We start from the raw sequence: 26,746 nt of genomic DNA on the forward strand, positions 1-26,746 counted from the left end.
TGGGTATGTCCTGTCCCACCGGCAGGATAGACTCACCAGGGGTGGTGGTACATTGCTATACAGTCGGGATGGAGTGGCCCTGGGAATCCTCAACATGAAGTCAAGCATGGGCAAAGAAACCTTCTGTCGATTACCGCCTACTGCCCTCCCTCAGTTGACACCACTTAGAAGAAGGATATAGACTTCAATGTCCATCACCAAGAGTGGCTCAGTAGCACCACTACTGACCGAGCTGGCCGAATACTGAAGGCCAGAGCTGCCAAACTGGGCCTGTGGCAGGTGGTGAGAGAACCAATACAAGGAAAAAACCTACTTGACTTCGTACTCACTAATCTACCTGCTGCAGATGCATCTGTCCATGACAGTATTGGTAGCAGTGACCACAGCACAGTCAATGTGGAGACAAAGTCTCGTTTTCACACTGAGGACACCCTCCATCGTATTGTGTGGCACTACTGCCATGCTAAATGCGATAGATTCAGAACTGATTTAGCAGCTCAAAACTGGGCATCCATGAGGCGCTGTGGGCCATCAGCAGCAGCAGAATTGTATTCCACCACAATCTGTAACCTCATGGCTCGACATAACCCTCACTTTACCATTATCATCAAGCCAGGGGATGTACTTGGTTCAATGAGGAGTGTAGAATAGCATGCTAGGAGCAGCACCAAGCATACCTAAAAATGAGGTGCCAACCTGGGGAAGCTTCATCACATGACTACAAGCATGCTGAAAGCAGCATGTCATAGACAGGGCTAAGCGATCAATGGATCAGATCATAGCTCTGCAGTCCTGCCACATCCAGTCGTGAATGGTGATGGACCATTAAACAACTAATGGGAGGAGGAGGCTCCATGAATATCCCCATCCTCAATGATGGCGAAGCCCAGCATGTGAGTGCAAAAGACAAGGCTGAAGCATTTGCAACAATCTTCAGCCAGAAGTGCTGAGTGGATGATCTATATCGGTCTCCTCCTGAAGCCAGTCTTCAGCCAATTCGATTCACTCCACGTGGTATCAAGAAACAACTGAGAGCATTGGATACAGCAAAGGCTATGGGTCCCGACAACATCCTGGCTGTCATACTGAAGACTTGTGCTGCAGAACTAGCCGCGCTTCTAGCCAAGTAGTTCTAGTACAACACTGGCATTTACCCGACAATGTGGAAAACTGCCCAGGTATGTCCCTTCCACAAAAAGCAGGACAAATCCAATCACCACATCAGTTTGCTCTCAATCATTAGCAAAGTGATGGAAGGAGTCGTCGACAGTGCTATGAAGCGGCACTTACTCATCAATAATCTACTCATTGATGCCCAGTTTGGGTTCGGCCAGGACCACTCGGCTCCAGACCTCATTAAAGCCTTGATCCAAACATGGACAAAAGAGCTGAATTCCAGAGATGAGGTGAGAGTGATTGCCCTTGACATCAAGGCAACATTTGACCAAGTGTGGCATCAAGGAGCCCTAGTAAAACTAAAGTCAATGAGAATCAGGGGGGAAAACTCTCCGCTGGCTGGAGTCATACCTAGCACAAAGGAAGATAGTTATGGTGGTTGGAGGTCAATCATCATAGCCCCAGGCCATTGTTGCAGGAGTTCCTCAGGGCAGAGTTCTAGGCCCAACCATCTTCAGCTGCTTCATCAATGACCTTTCCTCCATCATAAGGTCAGAAGTGGGGATGTTCGCTGATGACTACACAGTGTTCAGTGCCATTCGCAACTGCTCAGATAATGAAGCAGTCCATACCCGCTGCAGCAAGACCTGGATGAATTTCAGGCTTGAGCTGATGTGGCAAGTAACATTTGCGCCACACCAGAGCCAGACAATGACTATCTCCAACAAAAGAGAATTTAATCACCTCCGCTTGACATTCCCCGGAGTCCCAAGGGATCTCATAATCCCTTGAAAGCACAGGTATTTAAGAGTGCTTCACAGGTTGGAGAGGCACTCTGGAGACCTGCAATAAAAGACTAAGGTCACATTTTACTTTGAGTTCACAGTGTTCAGTCTGACTCTTTCTCCATACACTACAACTGGCAACGAGATACAGATAGCGAACCCAAAGATGCAGAGAACAGTGGACATCCTGGAGAAATTCTCGGAGGGAGATAATTGGGAATCTTTTGTGGAGCGACTCGACTAATAATTCGTGGCCAACGAGCTAGATGGGGAAGAGAGCGCTGCCAAAAGTAGAGCGATCCTCCTCACCATCTGTGGGGCACCAACGTATGACCTCATGAAGAATCTGCTCACTCCAGCGAAACCCATGGAGAAATCATACGATGATTTGTGCACACTGGTCCGAGAGCATTTGAACCCGAAGGAAAGCGTTCTGATGGCGAGGTACCGGTTCTACACCTACAAAAGATCTGAAGGCCAGGAAGTGGCGAGTTATGTTGCCGAGGTAAGACGCCTTGCAGGACATTGCGAATTTGAAGGACATTTGGAGCACATGCTCAGGGACTTTTTTGTACTTGGCATTGGCCACGAAACAATACTTCACAAACTTTTGACTGTAGAGACCCCAACTTTGAGTAAGGCCATAGCAATAGCCCAGGCATTCATTGCCACCAGTGACAATACTAAGCAAATCTCTCAGCACACAAGTGCTGTGAACAAATTGATGTTGTTTTCGAATCACAACGTACAGGGCAGCATTTGAGAGTGAGCAATCACCCGTCACTGCCCGGCAGATCAAAACCTGGACAAGCCAGGATCCCTTATTATCTCTAGTCAAAAGCTGTGTGCTTCATGGGAGCTGGTCCAGTGTCCCAGTGGAAATGCAGGAAGGGATAAAGCCGTTCCAGCGGCGCAAAGATGAAATGTCTATACAGGCAGACTGCCTTCTGTGGGGCAATCGAGTAGTGGTCCTCAAGAAGGGCAGAGACACATTCATCAATGACCTCCACAGTACCCACCCAGGCATCGTAATGATAAAAGCGATAGCCAGATCCCATGTGTGGTGGCCCGGCATCGATGTGGACTTAGAGTCCTGCATTCACAGATGTAGTACATGCTCGCAGTTAAGCAATGTACCCAGGGAGGCACCGCTAAGTTTATGGTCTTGGCCCTCCAAACTGTGGTCTAGGGTACAGGTCGACTATGCAGGCCCGTTCTTGGGTAAAATGTTCCTTGTGGTTGTAGACGCGTACTCCACGTGGATTGAATGTGAGATAATATTGGCCAGCACGTCCGCTGCCACCACCGAAAGCCTGCGGGCCATGTTTGCCACACATGGCTTACCCGATGTCCTGGTGAGCGATAACGGGCCATGTTTTACCAGTGCTGAGTTCAAAGAATTTATGACCCTTAACGGGATCAAACATGTCACATCTGCCCCATTTAAACCAGCGTCCAATGGTCAGGCAGAGAGAGCAGTGCAAACCATCAAGCAAGGCTTGAAGAGGGTAACTGAAGGCTCACTGCAGACTCGCCTATCCTGAGTCCTGCTTAGTTACCGCACGAGACCACACTCACTCACTGGGATCCCACCTGCTAAACTGCTCATGAAAAGAGCACTTAAGACAAGGCTCTTGTTAGTTCACCCTGATCTACATAAACAGGTAGAGAGCAGGCGGCTTCAACAAAGTACATACCATGATAGCGCAAATGTGTCACGTGAGATTGAAGTCAATGATCCTGTATTTGTATTAAATTATGGGCAAGGTCCCAAGTGGCTTCCCGGCACTGTCGTGGGCAAAGAGGGGAGCAAGGTGTTTCGGATCAAATTTTCAAATGGACTCATTCACCGGAAACACTTGGACCAAATCAAACTCAGATTCATGGACTACCCTGAGTAACCCACCTTGGACCCTACCTTTTTTGATCCCCCAACACACACACCAATGGCAACCAGCACCACGATTGACCACGAAGCAGAACCCATCATCCACAGCAGCCCTGCAGGGCCTAACACACCAGGCAGCCCAGCAAGGCCAGCTGCACAGCAGCCCAGCGAGGGCCCAACAAATGACTCAACAACACCAGCTTTCACACCGAGACGATCAACCAGTGCAAGAAGGGCCCCAGATCAAGTCACATTGTAAATAGTTACACTATTGACTTTAGGGGCGAATGTTGTTATGTATCTGGACTTGTATATACTCTGTACAGCCACCAGAGGGCTCATTCCCCGGAGTCCCAAGGGATCTCATAATCTCTTGGGAGCACAGGTATTTAAGAGTGCTTCACAGGTTGGAGAGGCACTCTGGAGACCTGCAAAAAAATACTAAGGTCACACTTACTTTGAGCTCACAGTGTTCAGTCTGTCTCTTTCTCCCTACCCTACACTACAATTACCATTGCTGAATCCCCCACCATCAATATCCTGGGAATTACCATTGACCAGAAACTTCACTGGACCAGCCACATAAATACAGTGGCAACAAGAATGGGTCAGAGGCTGGGTATTCTGCGGCGTGTGTCTCACCTCCTGACTCTCCAAAGCCTTTCCACTATCTACGAGGCACAAGTCAGGAGTGTGATGGAATACTCTCCATTTGCCTGGATGAGTGCAGCTCCAAAAACACTCAAGAAGCTTGACACTATACAGAACAAAGCAGCCCGCTATATTGGCACCCCATCCGCCTCCTTAAACATTTACTTCCTCCACCACCAGCATACTGTGGCTGCAATGTGTACTATCTACAAGATGCACTGCAGCAACTCGCCAAGGCTTCGTCAGCAGCACCTCACAAAGCCGAGACCTCTACCACCTAGAAGGACAAGGGCAACAGACGCATGGGAATACCACCACTGCCATGTTTCTCTCCAAGTCAGACACCATCCTGACTTGGAAGTGTATCGCCGTTCCCTCATCGTCGCTGGGTCAAAATCCTGGAACTCCCTCTCTAACAGCACCTTCGCCACACGGAATGCAGCAGTTCAAGGTGGCTCAGCACCACCTTCTCAAAGGCAATTAGGGAACGGCAATAAATGCTGGCCTTGCCAGTGACTCCCACATCCCATGAACAAATAAAAAGTTTAGCTTTTTAAACAAAGCTTTTTGAAACACAGACTGAGTTCCCCTTTAAGAATGCTACATTTTTTTATTTTATACAGGTTGGACCGCCCTTATCCGGGACTCCCTTATTCGGCATCACCCCTCGTCTGGCAGGGGGCGCATGCGCAGAACGTGGCCGACCTCCACCCCGACTTTGGGGCTGCGCCGACACTCGGCCCACTGGGGCCGCTCTGGCACACGGCCCGCTGGGGCCGCTCCGACACACGGCCCGCCGGGGCCGCTCCGACACACGGCCTGCTGGGCCCGCTCCGACACTCGGCCCGCTGGGGCCGTTCCGACACTCGGCCCGCCGGGGCCGCTCCGACACACGGCCCGCTGGGGCCGCTCCGACACACGGCCCGCTCCGACACATGGCCCGCTGGGGCCGTTCCGACACTCGACCCGCTGGGGCCGTTCCGACACTCGACCCGCTGGGGCCGTTCCGACACTCGACCCGCTGGGGCCGCTCCGACACACGGCCCGCTCCGACACTCGGCCCGCTGGGGCCGCTCCAACACACGGCCCGCTGGGGCCGTTCCGACACTCGACCCGCTGGGGCCGCTCCGACACACGGCCTGCTGGGGCCGCTCCGACACTCGGCCCGCTCCAACACATGGCCCGCTGGGGCCGCTCCGACACACGGCCCGCTGGGGCCGTTCCGACACTCGACCCGCTGGGGCCGCTCCGACACTCGGCCTGCTGGGGCCGCTCCAACACTCGGCCCGCTCCGACACATGGCCCGCTGGACCCGCTCCGACACTCGGCCCGCTGGGGCCACTCCGACACTCGGCCCGCTCCGACACACAGCCCGCTGGGCCCGCTCCGACACACGGCCCGCTGGGCCCGCTCCGACACACGGCCCACTCCGACACACGGCCCACTGGGGCCGCTCCGACACTCGGCCCGCTGGGGCCGCTCCGACACACGGCCCACTCCGACACACGGCCCATCGGGGCCGCTCCGACACTCGGCCCGCTGGGGCCGCTCCGACACACGGCCCACTCCGACACACGGCCCATCGGGGCCGCTCCGACACACGGCCCGCTGGGACCGCTCCGACACTCGGCCCGCTGGGGCTGCTCCGACATTTGGCCCGCTGGGGCCGCTCCGACACTCGGCCCACTCCGACACACGGCCCACTGGGGCCGCTCCGACACTTGGCCCACTCCGACACACGGCCCGCTGGGGCCGCTCCGACACTTGGCCCACTCCGACACACGGCCCGCTGGGGCCGCTCCGACACACGGCCCGCTGGGGCTGCTCCGACATTTGGCCCGCTGGGGCCGCTCCGACACTCGGCCCGCTCCGACATTCGGCCTGCTGGGGCCGCTCCGACACTTGGCCCACTCCGACACACGGCCCGCTGGGCCCGCTCCGACACACGGCCCGCTGGGCCCGCTCCGACACTCGGCCCGCTGGGGCCGCTCCGACACACGGCCCACTCCGACACACGGCCCACTGGGGCCGCTCTGACACTCGGCCCGCTGGGGCCACTCCGACACTCGGCCCACTCCGACACACGGCCCGCTGGGGCCGCTCCGACACTCGGCCCGCTGGGGCTGCTCCGACATTTGGCCCGCTGGGGCCGCTCCGACACTCGACCCGCTCCGACATTCGGCCTGCTGGGGCCGCTCCGACACTTGGCCCACTCCGACACACGGCCCGCTGAGGCCGCTCCGACACACGGCCCGCTGGGCCCGCTCTGACACTCGGCCCGCTGGGGCCGCTCCGACACACGGCCCACTCCGACACACGGCCCACTGGGGCCGCTCTGACACTCGGCCCGCTGGGGCCACTCCGACACTCGGCCCACTCCGACACACGGCCCGCTGGGGCCGCTCCGACACACGGCCCGCTGGGACCGCTCCGACACTCGGCCCGCTGGGGTTGCATCCTACATTTGGCCCGCTGGGGCCGCTCCGACACTCGGCCTGCTCCGACATTCGGCCCGCTGGGGCCGCACCGACACTCGGCCCGCTGTGACACCCGTTGGGGCTGCATCGACACTTGGCCCACCGACGCTTCCTTCGCGGCCCGCCGAGGGCCCACTGACATTTCGGGTCTGCCCGGGGCACCGACCTCCTCCCCCCCCCACTCCCTGACCTCGGGCCACTGACCTCTCCTCATCCAGCAAAATCCCTTATCCGGCACAGGCCAGGTCCCCAGGGTGCCGGATAAGGGAGGTTTAACCTGCATAAAAATATTTGGACATATTTTAGCCTTACACTGCAGCCAGTACATGTTCTAACTTCCTTTATCCCTAAGCTGTTGCCTCCTTGACCCTGTTCTATGTCTGGTGGATCTTTTGATGTTCAAGGAGCTCCAATGCCATTCTGCAGTCTGATGTGTAGGGCCTCCCCACTGTTTCTCTCCTGCATGGCCATGGGTTTTGAGCTCAGTTCTAGGTTTCCAAAGCCTTGCCCCCCTCCCCCACCCCACCTATTTGTTATCATTATATTTTGTGGCTACAATTAAAATTACGGTTTGGAACCTATGCAAATTCACCCTTTATATTTTTAACATTAAGTGACTAAGAAATCCATTTTAATTTCTTGTGCCTCAGCTACAGGATTTTGAACTTATGACTTTGGGCTAGACATGCAACAGGTTTAGATAGAAATGTATTCAGTTAAGTGAAAATCTACGTTCATACTCTTTTACTCACAGCTTGAGGGAATCTATACTTCAATACTGAAAATACATTACTTGTGTAAATCTGTTCTATTATAGAGATGCTCAAATCCATTTACATCAACATATTTATGTAAGATCAGTTTACTTACTGTGTATGTTTATACTTAGCAACTCCATATCACCGAATTGAGTTTCAATCAAGAAATATAACATTGAAAGCAATTTTGAAATGGGTTTGCTGTTAAGGACTGAGTAATAAGGAAATGCTTAATGAAATTGCACAAGATGACATTTAATGTGTTGGTGCCAGCATACACTCAGTTGTATTTGGTCTGGTTTATGCTGATAAAATAATGTGTTCTTGAATATTTAATTTAGCTGTAGCATGAGGCTTGCGTTGTTCTACATGCAAGGGAAATGTCGGTGAAACATCCAACACATCAAAAATATATTAAAATCATTAAACTGGTAATGCTATCATGTTCTCACTCCATTGAAGTCAATCATAGGTAATAACTCCTGCTATTCTTACTTAATCCAGGTGCTTCTGGAACCTCAAAGTTAATACGAGAGGAACACCTGTTATTCGTAGTTGTTATGATTAAGGTACAGTGGTGCCTTAATCTCGCTCAGCCTGTTACACAATTCAGCTCCAAGATACGACATTTCCTCTGACTAATTGTGAGCAATTGTGAGAACTCACTTGTTATATCAGAAGGCAAATATTCGCATTCTGTGCTCCATGTAATGTTTTTGCGATTACGTTCTCTTAAGCTAGTCTTCTACTGGAGGCTCAGTAAATTTTCAGCATTTGGCAAAGCTACATCTCAGCTTAAGCATTGGCTTTCTCTTGCTCCAAAGATAATAGCAAATATTGGATAAATTTTCCACTGCTTTGCTGCAGTGGCACAGGGGAATGGGTGGGTTGTTGCCAGTTGTGCACCACTGGATTCAGCCTGAATGAGCAGGCGTGGAGGGTGATGTAGCTCGGAGTAAGAGTCTTGAGCTTTTGATGGGAGCCAAACAAGATGGCTTTGGTCTTGTCAATACTGTGTTGCAGAAAAGTTCTGAGTCACCTACAATTTGATGTCAGACAAGTAATCTGACAATAGGTAACAGAATTAGAGCTCGTTGTCAGCATGTATGTGGAAGCTAGCCCCCTATCTATGAATATGTAGACAAGGATTAGGAAGAGGTGAAGGATAGAACCTTGGGATAACTCTGGATGTGAACATGTAAGACAGGGTGAGAAGCTATAAATTCAGTTCACAGTTACACAAATTATAACTTCCTTTTTTTTTTAAAGACGGTTAGTGTCATCTGTCCATTTTGTGTAATTCTCCTTTACATCCAAAACTATATTTGAATGCAGAGAGGCAAAACTGGGTAAAATCTTCCCAGGATTCTGGTATAATATGCCAGCACAGATTTGCATCCTCTGTCACTTTGACAAAAATAACCTGAATTTATAGCATCCTTTTACATTTCATACGAACCAGATTAAACAAATATAAAATTGAAAACTCCAGCTCTACCATACATACTTTAATTAGTTTTAAAATATTAAAAGATCATCTGTGTATTACTCAGAAATATTCGGTTTAAACTCAATCTCAGAAGGGTTAAAGAGGGTTTTGCAACTGACACAGTAAAATTGGGTTCATTGCAAGGTTTAAAAATGCAGTCATATAATTATTTAAATATTGAAGGTTGAAAACTATACTATTTCAATGTGTTGAAACAAAAGAGAAATATATTTTGTATCTTTTTACAAATAATTTAAACCAAATTAATTTTCTTCATCAAAGACTATGCAAAAGTAATTAAAATGTAATTACTCACACTTTCTTGCTTTTGTGTAATTTAATTTTCATAATCGGGCAAATTATCGTAATTAATTTTCCATATAAATCAATTAAAAAATTGAGAATATATAAACAGTAGACTCCTGGAGAATAATGTAATGTACTGTGTCGTGACCCTGTATGCCTTTTTCACAACTGTTGATGGATTACTGACAGTTACCAATTCCAATATGGAAACTAAAAAGTAATAAATATCATTCAAAATACCTGATTGCCGAAGAGATTAAAGCCATTGATTGCTTCCAGCGCAGCTTTGGCCATGCCAACTGAACTATTAAAAGAAAGGCATGTTTGAAATCTCAGTGCACACAAAATCAATACAATAAGCAATTTAGAAGCAAGCATTTTGTGTCGAATGGTAGATTTTTTTGCCGATATGGCAAATATGAATTCATTTCAAATTGCTGAATATGAATCATCATCCTCTTACAGCAACATTCGGGTAAACTTAATCAAAGCATAAAACATTACATGAATAATAAAACATTTTGTGCAATGTTATATAACAGAATGAGGATTCGCTCTTAATGAGACAACTATGGTGCCCACATCACATCCCAAAAAACATTGTTTTCTTCCATGTGAAATTTGTTTAAATTGAACTTTGAAGGCCATTCTGTAAACCAAATCATTGCTTGTGCAAGTTTCCACTCGGGAAAAGGGGGGAAATTAGTCACTAAATGAAGGTAGCTCCCACACAATCTTAGGTTTTGAAATAATACAGCTAAGGGAATATCTTATATTTAAATATTTCCTCTAGATTTTCCTTCTTCAGTAATTTATAACTTTTGATTTATTAGTGGTACCATGGGACACCAAAAAGGGAAGAAATGAATGAAAAAGGATAACAGAAAGTCTGTGAATGATTATGTTGTGTATCTGTAAAGCATGCACTCCCATGTTCCGCCACCAGGGAGCTCATCCCCTGAAGTCCCAAGGGATCCCAGCATCCCTTGGGAGCACTGTATATAAGCTGGTCCCTAAGGCCTGTTCCTCACTCTGGAGTGTCTTATTAAAGGCTGAGGTCACTGTTACTTTAACCTCCCTGTGTGCAGCCTAATCTGTGTTAGGAACACAATAGATTACATATAGAAAGCTGCTATAAAATCTGTGAACAAAACATGATCACCCAGTCAACTACTTACCCACACTTACCAGAAAGAAGTGAAAAATATGCACATCCAAATTATGGAAATCCTGAAGTTGTGGTCAGTCATTCACTGCTCCGACAGTGGCTGCACTATGCCCACCCCACCCCTAACTCCTCCAGAGCTGGCAATCAGTATAATCTGTGAAATCAGGGAATCTGAAAAAAACTAGTCTCTTCCGTGGTAATTAAAGGTTACATTAAAGGTTAGACTCTTTTGGATTTGGTGTAACTGGGGTTTTAACAGCGTATGGACTGCTAAACAAATTTTATGGCCCTGAAAAACTAATTTTATTTTTGTGAAGTGTCAAATCTATCCATTTTAAGAAAAATTAAGATTTTTAAGAAACTTAAAATAAATTATTTTATTTTTTAAAAGTTTGTTCATCTTTATTTCAGGTTTATCTTTTCTCCATTATTATTTAAATGGAGAAAGATTGCAAAGTGCTGCAGTGCAGCGGGACCTGGGGGCACTTGTGCATGAAACACAAAAGGATAGTATGCAGGTACAGCAAGTGATTAGGAAGGCCAATGGAATCTTGACCTTTATTGCCAAGGGGATGGAGTATAAAAGCAGGGAAGTCTTGCTACAGTTGTACAGGGTATTGGTGAGGCCACACCTGGAATATTCCGTGCAGTTTTGGTTTCCATATTTACGAAAGGATATACTTGTTTTGGAGGCAGAGAAGGTTCACTGGATTGATTCCGGAGATGAGGGGGTTGACTTATGAGGCAAGGTTGAGTGGGCCTCTACTCATTGGAATTTAGAAGAATGAGAGGTGATCTTATCGAAATGTATAAGATTATGAGGGGGCTTGATAAGGTGGATGCAGAGAGGATGTATCCACTGATGGGGGAGACTAGAACTAGAGGGCACGATCTTAGAATAAGGGGCCGCCCATTTTTTCTCTCAGAGGGTTGTAAATCTGTGGCATGTGCTACCTCAGAGAGCTGTGGAAGCTGGGACATTGAATAAATTTAAGACAAAAATAGACAGTTTCTTAAACGATAAGGGGATAAGGCGTTATGGGGAACGGGCAGGGAAGTGGAGCTGAGTCCATGATCAGATCTGCCATGATCTTATTGAATGGCGGAGCAGGTTTGAGGGGCCGTATGGTCTACCCCTGTTCTTATTTCTTATGTCCATGTGAGAGATCCAGGGGGCTAAATTCTGTTTGGGGGCGATAACCCTCGTGAGGCGAGATTTCCTGCGCCTGGCGCAGAAGTCCCGCCCCGCAACCTAAATTGGAGTTACCGCCCCTGAGGCGAAGTGGAGCGCAATGTCGCGCAAGTCCCTTTCTTTCAGGGTGAGCTCGGAGCGCTTCGTGGCCTCTCAGCGTAGCGCTGATGCTTCCCTGAGCCCTCCAAATCCATTAAAGGGGTGGTATGCTTCGAGCTCTGCAGGGATTTTGTTGAGCCTCCACCAGGCCACCGGGGACGCAGGGTACCATGGCCGCAGCCCGGCACCGAAACAGAGTGTCAGGCTGCACGATCGCAGCACAGACCTCGCAAGAATGGAGTCCGAGGCTGGAAGCAAGTCGGAGGGCGGCGCAAAATGGCGGAACACACCTCCCCTTTAAGTTTTGCCCTGTGAGCGAAGTGCGGCCTGGTTCGCAACCTATGAAACTGGCGCTAACATTGCCCATGGCAACCTCACGGGGTGCTGTCCAATTTTTGCCACGGGTTAAAAATGGGCTGCCGCCAGGCAAAATGCAGTCGACGTGCACGGTGATGACGTCATCGCCAAAGGAGCAGCGGCCCGTGGTGCTACCAGCGGGGGAGTGCGCTACCAGTTTCGCACACCCGCTAACTCCCGCGCAATTTTGCGGGAGCTGGTAGCCCCTCCCTCCGGGCTAGCATCTCTGGGGGGAATTTCGCCTTCCAAACTTTGAGTTGCTCTCTATAACATTTTTGAAAAGTTGGAATCAAAGGAGTTTATTTACTTTCTGGTTCTTAGTCTGTGAGAATTCTGCACTGTGATTGGCTGCTCAGACAGCTTGTTGATGTCACAGCAGCTTGCACAATGGGATTCCCACTTAACTACGCTGATTTCAATTGCACGTCACAAAATCCAACCTTCTCACCACAGAGATTGCGAGATCTTTGTGGGAAGATTACTTCGGGGTCATTGGTGAACGCCTTTGCTTTGCCGCTGACCGCATATTATGGGCCATTATCTTGGCTTCTTTGCCTCCTCACTGCCAGAGTTTTAAACAGATAAAAATGGCATTGCAAACTGCTATCACTTATAAATGTAACAATTTTACTGCTAATTACTCTTTGATTAATTATGTATTTTAAGTAACTAAATCCTACTTTTTGATGTAGGTTAAATAAATGTTATTAATTCATTTTTTTTTACTCTTTATTGTGGGGCGTATTATGGATTTCATTAAATATTAAACTATGGGAAATGTACCTTTAAATATATCTATTATTTTCACTAAGCTATTCCTGTCACATTAACTCACAGTGCCTCTCACTCAACCTATGATGTTTTATCTTGTACCATAACCTGGATTAACAGTCTGCTTCTAGATGACACTTTGAAAATCAGGACCTCCTTGCGCAAAAAAAAAAATCAAAGGAGCAACCTACTTTCCTTCAATAGCACAGCAGAGTCTAGCACCAGCACACTGCCTGGATGAATTTGGCTTTTGAAATGATTTAGCTCGTTTCCAATAGCAACTATCTCATCACAAACAGTTTTGCAGTTTCAGATGCTACCATGCACAAAGCTCAAAGAGGATGTGTTAATAGTTTTAAAAGGGCTCTGTCTTCTTAAAGAAAACAATCTTGCAAGACAAGACCAATTCTAGGTTGTCCAACACACAAATCTCATAAAAGTGCCTGCTGTAAATTTCAGGGCAATGCTGTTGAACGATTTACATCTTTGAATTTGTTCAAAATTATTGGCACAGAAACTGTGACAGTTTCTACGATCACCATTACGATGAACGTCACACGAGAGTTCTATGGTCTTTCTGAGTTAGCCTTTTTCTGAAAGATGACGGCCGGAGCTTGACAGATCATCCACATCTCGGGAGCGAGGACATTTGCAAGGGCAAGATTGTGGTATTTACCCATATCTTGCCCAGCAAATGTCCTCAAAACTCTTGCATCTGATAAAAGCAGGCGCACAGCTTACTTTTACAGGCATAAGAGTCTCAAAACGCACGTAAAACATAAAAAATAAAATTAAAAATATACATTTTATTTTTAAAAACCCTGATCACTACATTAAATTTATTTAAATTATTTAAACCATAATTTAAAAAACTTTTTAAAAACTCAGAATTTTTTTTCCTTTAAAGTATTTATTAATTTTAATTTCAATTAATTTTAATTATGTGAGGTGTGTTTTTTATTTTTTATTATGATGCTTTTGTGTTTCTTGTTTTTCCTCAATTAATAGCAATGAGAACTCGTAGATACAGAGTTCTCATTGCTATTAATTGAGAATACTTTACCTGATTGGTTGAGCAGTCACTCATGACTGCACCTTCTGCGTGGGAACCTGGAGGACGGGAGTGCGCTTCATAGCGCGGGAAGAGAAGGCCTCCCCAACGGAATCTCATGCTCCTCCGGGACCACCAGGTACTTTTGGAAAAATTCTCTGGTCGGAGGTAATTGCCTGTGGGAAACCTCCGACCGGAATTTCTGGGCCAATCTAACCTATTAAGTAGTCCATTAGAGCTGGAATAATCATCCAAATACAAATTATTTCCATGACTATGTTTTAGCTTTCACACAAAGAAATAAAGGGCTTTTAAAATCAACTTTTCTTTCATAACTTCATTACAATTAACCTCAGTTTAATTGTACATTATGCATAGATTTTCATTTAGTGAGTGCTGCTGTACCAGATATTTCATTTTGTCACAGTTCAGTTCCTTGCACCACTAAGTTAATTTTGTCAGTGGCTTGGGCTGCTGAATGTCAGCTTGAAAATTATGCTGTAGTTTGAGCAAATTGCTTGAATATTCAGTCGCCAAAATATTGAAAACAGCATCTTTCAGAATTACTATTTAGCCAAACTTAACTGATGTGGGTTTTTAGTGTGATCACAAATAGGAAGAAGGTAGTGATAGAGAAAGACAGGTAGGAAAGTTATAGGAATGTAGGAACAGGAGTAGGCAATTCAGCCCTTTGAGCCTATTCTGCCATTTTATTAGAACATGGCTGATCTGTACCGCAACTATATTTACCTGCCTTTATTCCATACAACTTTACACCCTTACCTAACAAAAGTCTATCTGTCTTAGTCTTGAAAATTTCAATTAACACAGCATCCACAGCCTTTTGGGGTGTGAGTACCATATTTCTACTACACTTTGTGTGAAAAAGTGCTCCCCGAAGTCACTCCTAAATGGCTTAGCTCTAATTTTATAATAGTAGCAATGCTTGAACCTTTGAAATAAATGCTGTAGATGGGATTATGTTCAAGTGAAACCAACAGTAAATGAGATACTTAAGTATAGACTGCACAATTATGGAGCACAATATTTCAGCACACACTTAGGTTCATATTATTTCACACGCTCTGGTAGTTCTCCAATTGTAATGAGAGAGTATTCGATAAATATATACCCATGTAGCAAGACTTTGATGCATAAGCCAAAATTATACCAACATTCAGAAAGGACAAAGTTAGTGTGAGGAAGCATATGGATATCGGAGGCAGTGAATTGATCTGGGTATACTACTAATGCAGATTAAGAGGGCTAGCCAATATCATGATAAATTGAGGAGTTGGAAATAATTCCTCCACCTCAAGTAAGCAACGTAGAGAAGACCCCAGGTGGCGTAAGATCAGGAAAGAACTCAAGAAACAGAGAATACCCCAGGCGGGACAGAATTGGAACACTGGAACAGTGAACTAAATTTGAGTAAGGGGTCAGAGGTTGCTCCTCGCCCATGGTAGAATGGTACTTTAAATATCGACGACGCCCTGGGAAGGGCAGTCCGGGTGGCGTTAGAAAGGGCCCTCGCCACTACCAAAGGGTTCACTGAACAGAGCCGTCAAGCAATCACGAGGGGAAGGGTACAAGTGAATCTAGCCAAAGATGTGGCTAGAGCACTGGAGGACTCTGCTAGTAACCGAGCCAAAGCGGGAAGAATGCAGTATAACTGGTGGGAAGTAGGGAGGATGGCAGCGGCCGTTGCGTCTATAGCAGTCGTGTTGGTCAGTCTCTGTATATGTTGCTACCAGAGTCAGATGGTGTCCCAAGCGGTGCAGATGGTAATGCTGGCCAACAAAGGGTACACCCCGGTATCTACCGCAACCAAACCCCCACCCCCCGCAGGGAAGAGGATGTTGGGAAACATATATGATGATTTTGCTATCTAAAGAGATGGCGGGTCAAGGCTCAGCCTAGGTCATTGGGATCTTGGTGAAACCGTAAGTAAACATTAAAATTAAAGGATCTGAAGTCCACTGAACTCCAGAAGGATCCCTGGAGTAATTGGTGAATAGAGGATCACGGGAGTGTCCCGCCTGAGTCAAGGGGGCCTGACCGGGGGTCCAAAAGGAGGGACTGAAGTGCGACGAGTGGGGCTAATAAAATAGTAACAATGTTTGAATCTTTGAAATAAACGCTGTAGATGGGATTAGACGACAAGTTAGTAGGTGGTAGCGGCTCCTCACATAGGCATGGACAGCGTGGAGAAACAATCAGCGGCAGGTCGGGGCCATAAAAGGAGCGGCGTGCGGCCCCTGGACAGCGTGGCAGCATACTACTACAAGGTAAAGCACGAGCTGATGCAGGAGGGCAACGGCAGCGAAAAGTGACGTCAGCAAGGTCCAGGTCGGTGATTGGAACGTGGGCAGATGCAGCAGGAGCGTTGAGGTCGGGGCGAAGGAGCTGTGAGACTGTCGAGGGATGTGATCGAGGCCCAGGGGAGGCGTGAGTTCAGGGCCAGAGGCCCAGGGGCTGCACGGGCCAGCGCACACTGCGATATGTGTGCGCACTAGGTCCGTGCAGTACAGCAGGTCTCCAGTTGTCACTGGACCAAGACCTAGCTCTGTCAAGCCCATGTGGTGGCTGGTGTGCAACAGCCACCACGTTAAAAAAATCCACGCACAGGCATCTTCCACCCTTGAGGATGTAGTTCGGGTTCTTCATTCGAAACACCTGTGAACTCATCCTGTTTTTTGACGTGGAAGCAAGTCATCCTCATTTCGAGGAACTGCCTATGATGATGATGATGAGGCATGATACTTGACCAAGGGTATCTTTAGAGACAGCTAGCTGATTTAGAAGCTTTGGAAAACATATAACTCATTGTTATTCTCAGAGCAAGGGGATAGGGAGAATTGAAGGTCAGACAGGAGTTACCATGGGAATCGGAGGCCCAAGGCTAGAAAGTTGAGATAAAAGGAAAAATCTGCATATTGGGTTGTGAAACTCGTCGTGTAAAATAATTGCTGGGTAATGATTTATGACTGTCGCAAAACCAAGTTACAGGAACTTGTGTACTATAAATATATGCTGCAAACCCATGTATAATAAAGTGAAGCACCTCAGGCAATTGAGACCTGCTCCCTTGCATATGCTCAAATAAAATCTTTACTTGCTTGGACCTAGCAGATTCAAGAGTGATTATTTCAACACAACACCCCATCAGAGGGAATAGTTCCCTATATCTACTTTATTGAATCCTTTATCATTTTAAGTATCTCAATTAGAACACCTCAACTTTTTAATGTCAACAACATATAGCGCCTTTAACGTAATAATTAGCTAAAAACAGGAATACATGTCAAGTTCATACAACCGATCCTCATAATTTAATCCTTTCAGCCCCACTATAATTCTAGTGAATCTGCGCTTTACCCCTTCCAAGGCCAATATATCTTTCCTGAGGTTTGGCGTCCAAAAGTGAACTCAGTACTCCAGATGGGGCCTAACCAAAGCTCTGTACAACTGAAATATCCTTTGCCCACTTTTGCACTCTAACCTTGGAGATACAGGCCAACATTCCATTGACTTTTTGGATTACTTTTTGTAATTTGTGTCACTTACTTTCAGTGATGGGACAAAAAAGCAGTAAGTAGGAAGTATAGGTAAAGTTTAGTGAAAAGCAGCCTTTCCTGGGTAACTGTCATCACATTTTTGTACCCGTGCACCAGTTTTTAGTGACTGGTGTACATGGACAGCTAATTCCCTTTGTTCCTTGATAGCTCCTAGTCTCTCACCATTACAAAAATATACTGATTTGACTTTTTCAAATTCAAAGTAGATACAGAGAGACTATTCACACTGATTGGGGAATACAGAACAAGGGTGCATAATCTGGGCCATTTAGCAGTGAAATCAGAGAGGGTAGTGGAAATCTGGAACTCATTCTCAAAAGGCTTCCCCACATGTGCCACAGTCTGTCTGTGTCCCTTTGTAACTTCCTGTTCCTATCTACATAACTTACAATCCATCTTAACAGTGTCATCTGCAAACTTGGATTTTTCTTGATCCAATTCATTAATATTAATGGTGAAAAGCCGAGATCCCAGTACTGATCCTTGGGAAATGCCACTTGCACATTCATTAAGATGTTTAAACTTAAGATAAATAAGAAATATCATGTTCAGAAAAGAGAATAGAGCAAAAGGAATGTGGTGAAACAGAAGTCATTTTAAAAACTTTCACTGCAATTGATTTATTACTCTAGTAATGCCATTATACAATTTAAGCATAACCTCCCTGCTCTCATTACTAAAATATTAAATAAAGTCTTGACATTTGGGTAGCATTGTTACTGTAAGGGATTTTTCAGCACCATCGTGCAAACTGACATATTTAAAAAATCAAATGGCCAACAGAATTCCCTAGAGCTGTTTCCATTCTAAGCTTAATTGCACACAGGTATGAAAGTTGCCCTACACCTCCCAAAATCATAGATGCAATTTACATTATAAATGCAATAGTAGAAAGAAAAAGTAACATTGGAAAAATGTTCAACACAAATGGCTACTGTATATCGAAAGTGATTTTGTCATCACTCTAGAACAAGGAAAAGCACACACGAACAATAAAATCCTAGTTAAATGTAAAGAAAATAAATGATCACATCATGCATGCTGCATTTAAAGGCCGGAATTTTCTTTACTAGGGCAGATCAGGTGTGCACTGTCGGCATGGCAGGTCACGACCCTATTCTGGCTTCCATCACGCTGTAGAAATCGACTTTGGGCTAATGGAGCCTATTAAGCCCGCCCTGCGCGTTACCCTATTAAACGGTGCATCCATGGCGCGTTTTCAGCCGGGATATTTAAAGAAGCCATTTGAAGGTTCATGTAGGATTGTGCAGGCACTGCAATGGAGACTGTGATTGCTCCAAACATTTAGAAACATGACTGCACAGAGACAGAGGGCTGCACCCAGGTTCTCCGATGACTCCCTCCATATACATGCATGATGATCTGCCTGAGGGAGTGGAAGCCCTTGCAGTTGACAAAGACTCCTGGGTTATGATGGGGTGTCCTGATGGCCACATGTGCACAGTCGATGACGCCCTGCACCCGTAGGAAGCCAGTTAGAATGGCAAAGCCGAGCGCTCGCTTAGTACCACTGGCTTCATCAGTGGCAAAGTTGATAAATTGGCTGCCTTGTCAAGGAGGGCGTTGGTGACCTGTGTGATGCATCTATGGGCGACGACTGCGAGATGTCGCAAATGTCTGCTGCAGATCCCTGGAAGAAGCCTGAGGCGAAGAAGCTGAGGGGGCTGGTGACTTTGACAGCGTGTCCACCCGCTCCTCTGGACTGCAGGTGTTCCTCCAGGAATGTGCAAATGTCTGCGACGACCTGGCGCGATAGCCTGACCCTCCTTTGATACTGCTGCTCAGTCACGTTGAGGAAGTCATCCTCTGCTGGTATACCCTGTGTTGGCTGTATCGCCTCCAGCAGCCCTGCGCTAATGCCCTCTGTCTTGTGTAGCATCAGGTGATTGATGGTGTTGTTGGTGCTGCTGGTGTGCCTGGTGCTGCTGGTGTTGGGGCTCATCGTGGTCTGAATCTGAGGACCAAGGTGAGACAGGAAACACAGCACTCATGCTGATGGAATAGATGGCAGGTCAAGTTGAGATGAGAGAAGCAATCTGTCAATGATGTGATAGGTTGTACCAATGAGGCGCGACTGGATGGTGACTTTACTGCAAACATTTGCAGCCTCTAGAAAGCTAAATCTGTGCTGGGAATGCAGTCAGCAACAGCTTCTGCCTGGTTGGGGCTATAAAAGGAGCGGAGGTGCGGTGGCCCAGGAGCAGCGTGGCGGCATGCTGCTTCAGGGAGCATCATGAGCTGGTGCAGGAGGGAGACAGCAGCAAAGAGGGACATCATCAAGGTCCAGGTGATTGGAGCATGGGCAGATACAGCGAGAGGCTGTGAAGGGATGTGATCGGGGCCCAGGAGAGGCGTGAGTTCGGGTCCAGGGGCAGCACAGGCCAGCCCATATTGCGATATGTGTGTGCACTAGGTCCGTGCAGCAGAGCAGGTCTCCAACCGTCTTGGATAACCCTTGCCACTGGACCAAGACCTAGCTCTGTCAAGTCCATGTGGTGGCTGGTGTGCAACGGCCACCATACGTTAAAAAAATCCATGCACAGGCATCTTTCACCCTTCAGGATGTAGTTCGGGATCTGGAATATTCGGTCCTTCATTGAAACACCTGTGAACTCATCCTGTTTTGGCGTGGAAGCAAGTCATCCTCGTTTCGAGGGACTGCCTATGATGATGATGATGATGCCTGAGGAAAATGATCGGCTGTGAGGTGGAACCTTTTGTAGTACATTTCATGCTGTTATCTAATCTGCAGGAGCAATGGCCACTCAACTCAACGGGTGGCTCAGCTGCACAGGGGGGAGGGACGAAGAATAAAAGAGCCCTAGTAATAGGGGATTCTATAGTTAGGGGAACAGACAGGCGTTTCTGTTGCCATAGACGTGACTCCCGAATGGTTTTGTGCCTCCCTGGTGCCAGGGTTAAGGATGTCACAGAGTGGACGCAGGGCATCCTGGGGGGAGGGGGAGGGTAAACATCTAGAGGTCGTGGTCCATATCGGGACCAATGACATAGGTAAAATGAGGGATGAGGTCCTACAGGAAGAATTTAGGGAGCTAGGAATAAAATTAAAGGGTAGGACCTCAAAGGTAGTAATCTCCGGGTTACTACTGATGCCACGTGTTAATAAGTATAAGAATAGGATAGAGAGGATGAACACGTGGCTGGAAAGTTGGTGTAGAAGGGAGGGCTTTAAATTCTTGAGGCATTGGGACCGCTTCTGGGGGAGATGGGACCTGTGCAAACCAGACGGGTTGCACCTCAACAGTGCCGGGACCAATATCCTCGCGGGGAGTTTTGCTAGCGCTGTTGGGGAGAGTTTAAATTAACTTGGCAGGGGAATGGGAACCTAAGAACAAATTCAAAAGGGAAGGAAGTAAAGCAGAAATTGGATAACAAGAATCGAGAAGACGAATCTGTAAGACAGAGGAAACAGGGCTTAATGAGTAGTAAGCAAGGAGGTCTCCCTGTGCTGAATGGTATATACTTTATTGCAAGGAGTGTAATGAATAAGGTGGATGAGCTAAGAGCACAGGTAGACACTTGGGAGTATGTCATTATAGCCATTACAGAAATATGGCTGAAAGAGGGGCAGGTTTGGCAGATCAATATTCCTGGCTACAGGATCTTTAGACTAGATAGAGAGGGGGGTAAAAAGTGGCGGGGGAGGGGGGGGTTGCGGTACTGATGAAAGAAACTATTACAGCAGTGAGGAGGGATGATATGTTCGAGGAATCATCAAATAGGCCATATGGGTCGAATTGAAAAATAAAAAAGGGATGATCACACTGCTGGGAAGGGAGATAGAGGAGCAAATATGTGGGCAAATTGCTGTGAAGTCCAAAAACCACAGGGTAGTAATAGTAAGGGATTTTAACTATCCAAATATTGATTGGGATAAATTTAGTGTGAAGGGTATAGAAGGTGCGGAATTCGTGAAATGCATTCAAGAGAACTTTCTTAGTCAGTATGTAGCAAGCCCAACACGAGAGGGGGCGGTCTTGGATTTAGTTTTGGGGAATTAAGCTGGACAGGTTGCAAGGGTATTAGTGGGAGTGCACTTGGGTGCCAGTGACCATAATTCAGTCAGATTCAAGTTGGTTATGGATAAGGACAAGAATAGGCCTGGAATAAAAGTTCCGAATTGGGGAAAAGCTAATTTTGCTAAGTTAAGGAGTGATTTGGCCATACTGGACTGGAAACAGCTACTTGTGGGTAAATCAGTGTCGGAACAGTGGGAGGCATTCAAGGAGGTGATCCGGAAGGCACAGGCCAAACATGTGCCCTTAAAGAAAAAGGCTGGCAAAAATAATTCTGGAGCCCCCTGGATGTCAAGGGACTTACAGGGAAGGATTAAGAAAAAACGGGCCGCTTATGTCATATACCAATGGCTAAATACTTTAGAATCTTTAGAGGAATATAGGAAGTTAAGAGGCAAAATTAAAAAGGATATTAGGAATGCTAAGAGAGAGCATGAGAAATTCTTGGCCAGTAAAATTAAGGAAAACCCTAAGATGTTCTATAAATATATTAAAAGTAAGAGGGTAACTAAAGAAAGGGTAGAGCCTATTAGAGACCATGAGAGTAATGTGTGTGTGGAGGCAGAAGATGTTGGGAGGGTTCTTAACGAATACTTTGCATCTGTTTTCACAAAGGAAAGGGGTAATGCAGATACTGCTATTGAGGTGGAGTGTGATATTCTGGATAAAATAAATATAGTGAGAGGAGAAGTATTAAGGGGTTTAGCAGCTTTGAAACATAGAAACATAGAAAATAGGTGCAGGAATAGGCCATTCGGCCCTTCTAGCCTGCACCGCCATTCAATGAGTTCATGGCTGAACATTCAACTTCAGAACCCCATTCCTGCTTTCTCGCCATACCCCTTGATCCCCCTAGTAGTAAGGACCTCATCTAACTCCTTTTTGAATATATTTAGTGAATTGGCCTCAACAACTTTCTGTGGTAGAGAATTCCACAGGTTCACCACTCTCTGGGTAAAGAAGTTCCTCCGCATCTCGGTCCTAAATGGCTTACCCCTTATCCTTAGACTGTGACCTCTGGTTCTGGACTTCCCCAACATTGGGAACATTCTTCCTGCATCTAACCTGTCTAACCCCGTCAGAATTTTAATTATTTCTATGAGGTCCCCTCTCATTCTTCTGAACTCCAGTGAATACAAGCCCAGTTGATCCAGTCTTTCTTGATAGGTCAGTCCCGCCATCCCGGGAATCAGTCTGGTGAACCTTCGCTGCACTCCCTCAATAACAAGAATGTCCTTCCTCAGGTTAGGAGACCAAAACTGTACACAATACTCCAGGTGTGGCCTCACCAATGCCCTGTACAACTGTAGCAACACCTCCCTGCCCCTGTACTCAAATCCCCTTGCTATGAAGGCCAACATGCCATTTGCTTTCTTAACCGCCTGCTGCACCTGCATGCCAACCTTCAATGACTGATGTACCATGACACCCAGGTCTCTTTGCACCTCCCCTTTTCCTAATCTGTCACCATTCAGATAATAGTCTGTCTCTCTGTTTTTACCACCAAAGTGGATAACCTCACATTTATCCACATTATACTTCATCTGCCATGCATTTGCCCACTCACCTAACCTATTTAAGTCGCTCTGCAGCCTCACAGCATCCTCCTCGCAGCTCACACTGCCACCCAACTTAGTGTCATCCGCAAATTTGGAGATACTACATTTAATCCCCTCATCTAAATCATTAATGTATAGTGTAAACAGCTGGGGCCCCAGCACAGAACCTTGCGGTACCCCACTAGTCACTGCCTGCCATTCTGAAAAGTACCCATTTACTCCTACTCTTTGCTTCCTGTCTGACAACCAGTTCTCAATCCATGTCAGTACACTACCCCCAATCCCATGTGCTTTAACTTTGCACATCAATCTCTTGTGTGGGACCTTGTCGAACGCCTTCTGAAAGTCCAAATATACCACATCAACTGGTTCTCCTTTGTCCATTCTACTGGAAACATCCTCAAAAAATTCCAGAAGATTTGTCAAGCATGATTTCCCTTTCACAAATCCATGCTGACTTGGACCTATCATGTCACCTCTTTCCAAATGCACTGCTATGACATCATTAATAACTGATTCCATCATTTTACCCACTACCGATGTCAGGCTGACCGGTCTATAATTCCCTGTTTTCTCTCTCCCTCCTTTTTTAAAAAGTGGGGTTACATTGGCTACCCTCCACTCGATAGGAACTGATCCAGAGTCAATGGAATGTTGGAAAATGACTGTCAACGCATCCACTATTTCCAAGGCCACCTCCTTAAGTACTCTGGGATGCAGTCCATCAGGCCCTGGGGATTTATCGGCCTTCAATCCCATCAATTTCCCCAACACAATTTCCCGGCTAATAATGATTTCCCTCAGTTCCTCCTCCTTACTAGACCCCCCAACCCCTTTTATAACCGGAAGGTTGTTCGTGTCCTCCTTCGTGAATACCGAACCAAAGTACTTGTTCAATTGGTCCGCCATTTCTTTGTTCCCCGTTATGACTTCCCCTGATTCTGACTGCAGGGGACCTACGTTTGTCTTTACTAACCTTTTTCTCTTTACATATCTATAGAAACTTTTGCAATCCGTCTTAATGTTCCCTGCAAGCTTCTTCTCATACTCCATTTTCCCTGCCCTAATCAAACCCTTTGTCCTCCTCTGCTGAGTTCTAAATTTCTCCCAGTCCCCAGGTTCGCTGCTATTTCTGGCCAATTTGTATGCCACTTCCTTGGCTTTAATACTATCCCTGATTTCCCTTGATAGCCACGGTTGAGCCACCTTCCCTTTTTTATTTTTATGCCAGACAGGAATGTACAATTGTTGTAGTTCATCCATGCGGTCTCTAAATGTCTGCCATTGCCCATCCACAGTCAACCCCTTAAGTATCATTCGCCAATCCATCCCAGCCAATTCACGCCTCATACCTTCAAAGTTACCCTTCTTTAAGTTCTGGACCATGGTCTCTGAATTAACTGTTTCATTCTCCATCCCAATGCAGAATTCCACCATATTATGGTCACTCTTCCCCAAGGGGCCTCGCACAACGAGATTGCTAATTAATCCTCTCTCATTACATAACACCCAGTCTAAGATGGCCTCCCCCCTAGTTGGTTCCTCGACATATTGGTCTAAAAAACCATCCCTTATGCACTTCAGGAAATCCTCCTCCACTGTATTGCTTCCAGTTTGGTTAGCCCAATCTATGTGCATATTAAAGTCACCCATTATAACTGCTGCACCTTTATTGCACGCACCCCTAATTTCATGTTTGATGCCCTCCCCAACATCACTACTACTGTTTGGAGGTCTGTACACAACTCCCACTAACGTTTTTTGCCCTTTGGTGTTCTGCAGCTCTACCCATATAGATTCCACATCATCCAAGCTAATGTCCTTCCTAACTATTGCCTTAATCTCCTCCTTAACCAGCAATGCTACCCCACTTCCTTTTCCTTTTATTCTATCCTTCCTGAATGTTGAATACCCCTGGATGTTGAGTTCCTAGCCCTGATCATCCTGGAGCCATGTCTCCGTAATCCCAATCACATCACATCAAGTAGATAAGTCCCCAGGCCTGGGTGAAATGCATCCCAGGCTGTTGAGCGAAGTAAAAGAGGAAATAGCAAAGGCCTTGACCATCATTTTCCAGTCCTCTTTGGATCTGGCCATGGTGCCAGAAGATTGGAGGACTGCTAATGTAGTATCCATGTTTAAGAAGGGAAAAAGGGATAGGCTGAGTAATTACAGGCCTGTCAGCCTAACCTCAGTGGTGGGAAAATTATTGGAAAAAATCCTGAAAGGCAGGATAAATCTGCATTTGGAAAGACAAGGATTAATTCGGGACAGTCAGCATGGATTTGTTAAGGGAAGGTCGTGTTTGACTAACCTGATTGAATTTTTTGAGGAGGTAACCAAGAAGGTCGATGAGGGTAGTAGTATATATGGACTTTAGCAAGGCTTTTGATAAGGTCCCACATGGTAGACTGGTCGTGAAGGTTAAAGCCCATGGGATACATGGCAAAATGGCAAGTTGGATCCAAAATTGGCTTGGAGGTCGGAAGCAAAGGGTAATGATTGCAAGATGTTTCCAGTGGGGTTCCGCAGTGCTCAGTGCTGGGTCCCTTGCTTTTTGTGGTATATATCAACAAGTTAGATTTGAATCTAGGGAGTATGATTAAGAAGTTTGCAGACGACACTAAAATTGGCTGTGTGGTTGATAATGAAGAGGAAAATCATGGGCTGCAGGAGGATATCAATCTACTGGTCAGGTGGGCAGAGCAGTGGCAATGGAATTTAATTCAGAGAAGTGTGAGGTGATGCACATTGGGAGGGCTAATAAAGAAAGGATATGCACATTAAACGGTAGGCCACTTAATAGTCTAGATGAACAAAAGGACCTTGGAGTGCTTGTCCACAGATCCCTGAAAGTAGCAGGCCAGGTGGATAAGGTGGTTAAGAAGGCATACGGAATGCTTACCTTGATTGGCCGAGGCATAGAATATAAGAGTCGGGAGGTTATGCTTAAATTGTATAATACTTTGGTTAGGCCATAGCTGGAGTACTGCAAGCAGTTCTGGTCGCCGTATTATCCAAAGGACATGATTACATTGGAGAGGAGATTTACTAGGATGCTGCCTGGAATGGAGAACTTAAGTTATGAGGACAGATTGGATAGGCTGAGTTTGTTCTCATTGGAACAGAAGAGATTGAAAGAAGACCTCATTGAGGTGTACAAAATATTGAGGGGCCTGGAGATAGTGGATAGTAAGGGTCGATTTCCATTGGTGAAGGGGTCTAATGCGAGTGGGCATAGTTTTAAGGTGGTTGGTGGAAGGTTTAGAGGGGATTTGAGGCGGGGGGGGGGGGGGCTTCTTTATGCCGAGGGTTGTGAGGATCTGGAACTCGCTGCCTGGAACAGTGGTAGACGCAGAATCCATCACCACTTTTAAGAGATGGTTGGGTGGGCACTTGAAGTGCAGTAACCTGCAGGCTTACGGACCTAGAGCTGGTAATTG

General features: G+C 46.5%; 1 protein-coding gene across 3 annotated transcripts in view; it reads right to left on the bottom strand.

Moving 5' to 3' along the window:
* Positions 1–26,746, bottom strand: part of phkb (phosphorylase kinase, beta) — a 381,738-nt gene that overhangs the window by 204,399 nt on the left and 150,593 nt on the right. For all 3 annotated transcript variants that reach the window (XM_070898048.1, XM_070898046.1, XM_070898047.1), the window contains one exon: positions 9,711–9,774. In XM_070898048.1, coding sequence (XP_070754149.1) covers positions 9,711–9,774 — 64 coding nt within the window. The remainder of the gene's footprint in view (positions 1–9,710; positions 9,775–26,746) is intronic.

Source organism: Pristiophorus japonicus, chromosome 13 (assembly GCF_044704955.1).
Source record: "Pristiophorus japonicus isolate sPriJap1 chromosome 13, sPriJap1.hap1, whole genome shotgun sequence".
In the NCBI taxonomy this organism is placed as follows: domain Eukaryota; kingdom Metazoa; phylum Chordata; class Chondrichthyes; family Pristiophoridae; genus Pristiophorus; species Pristiophorus japonicus.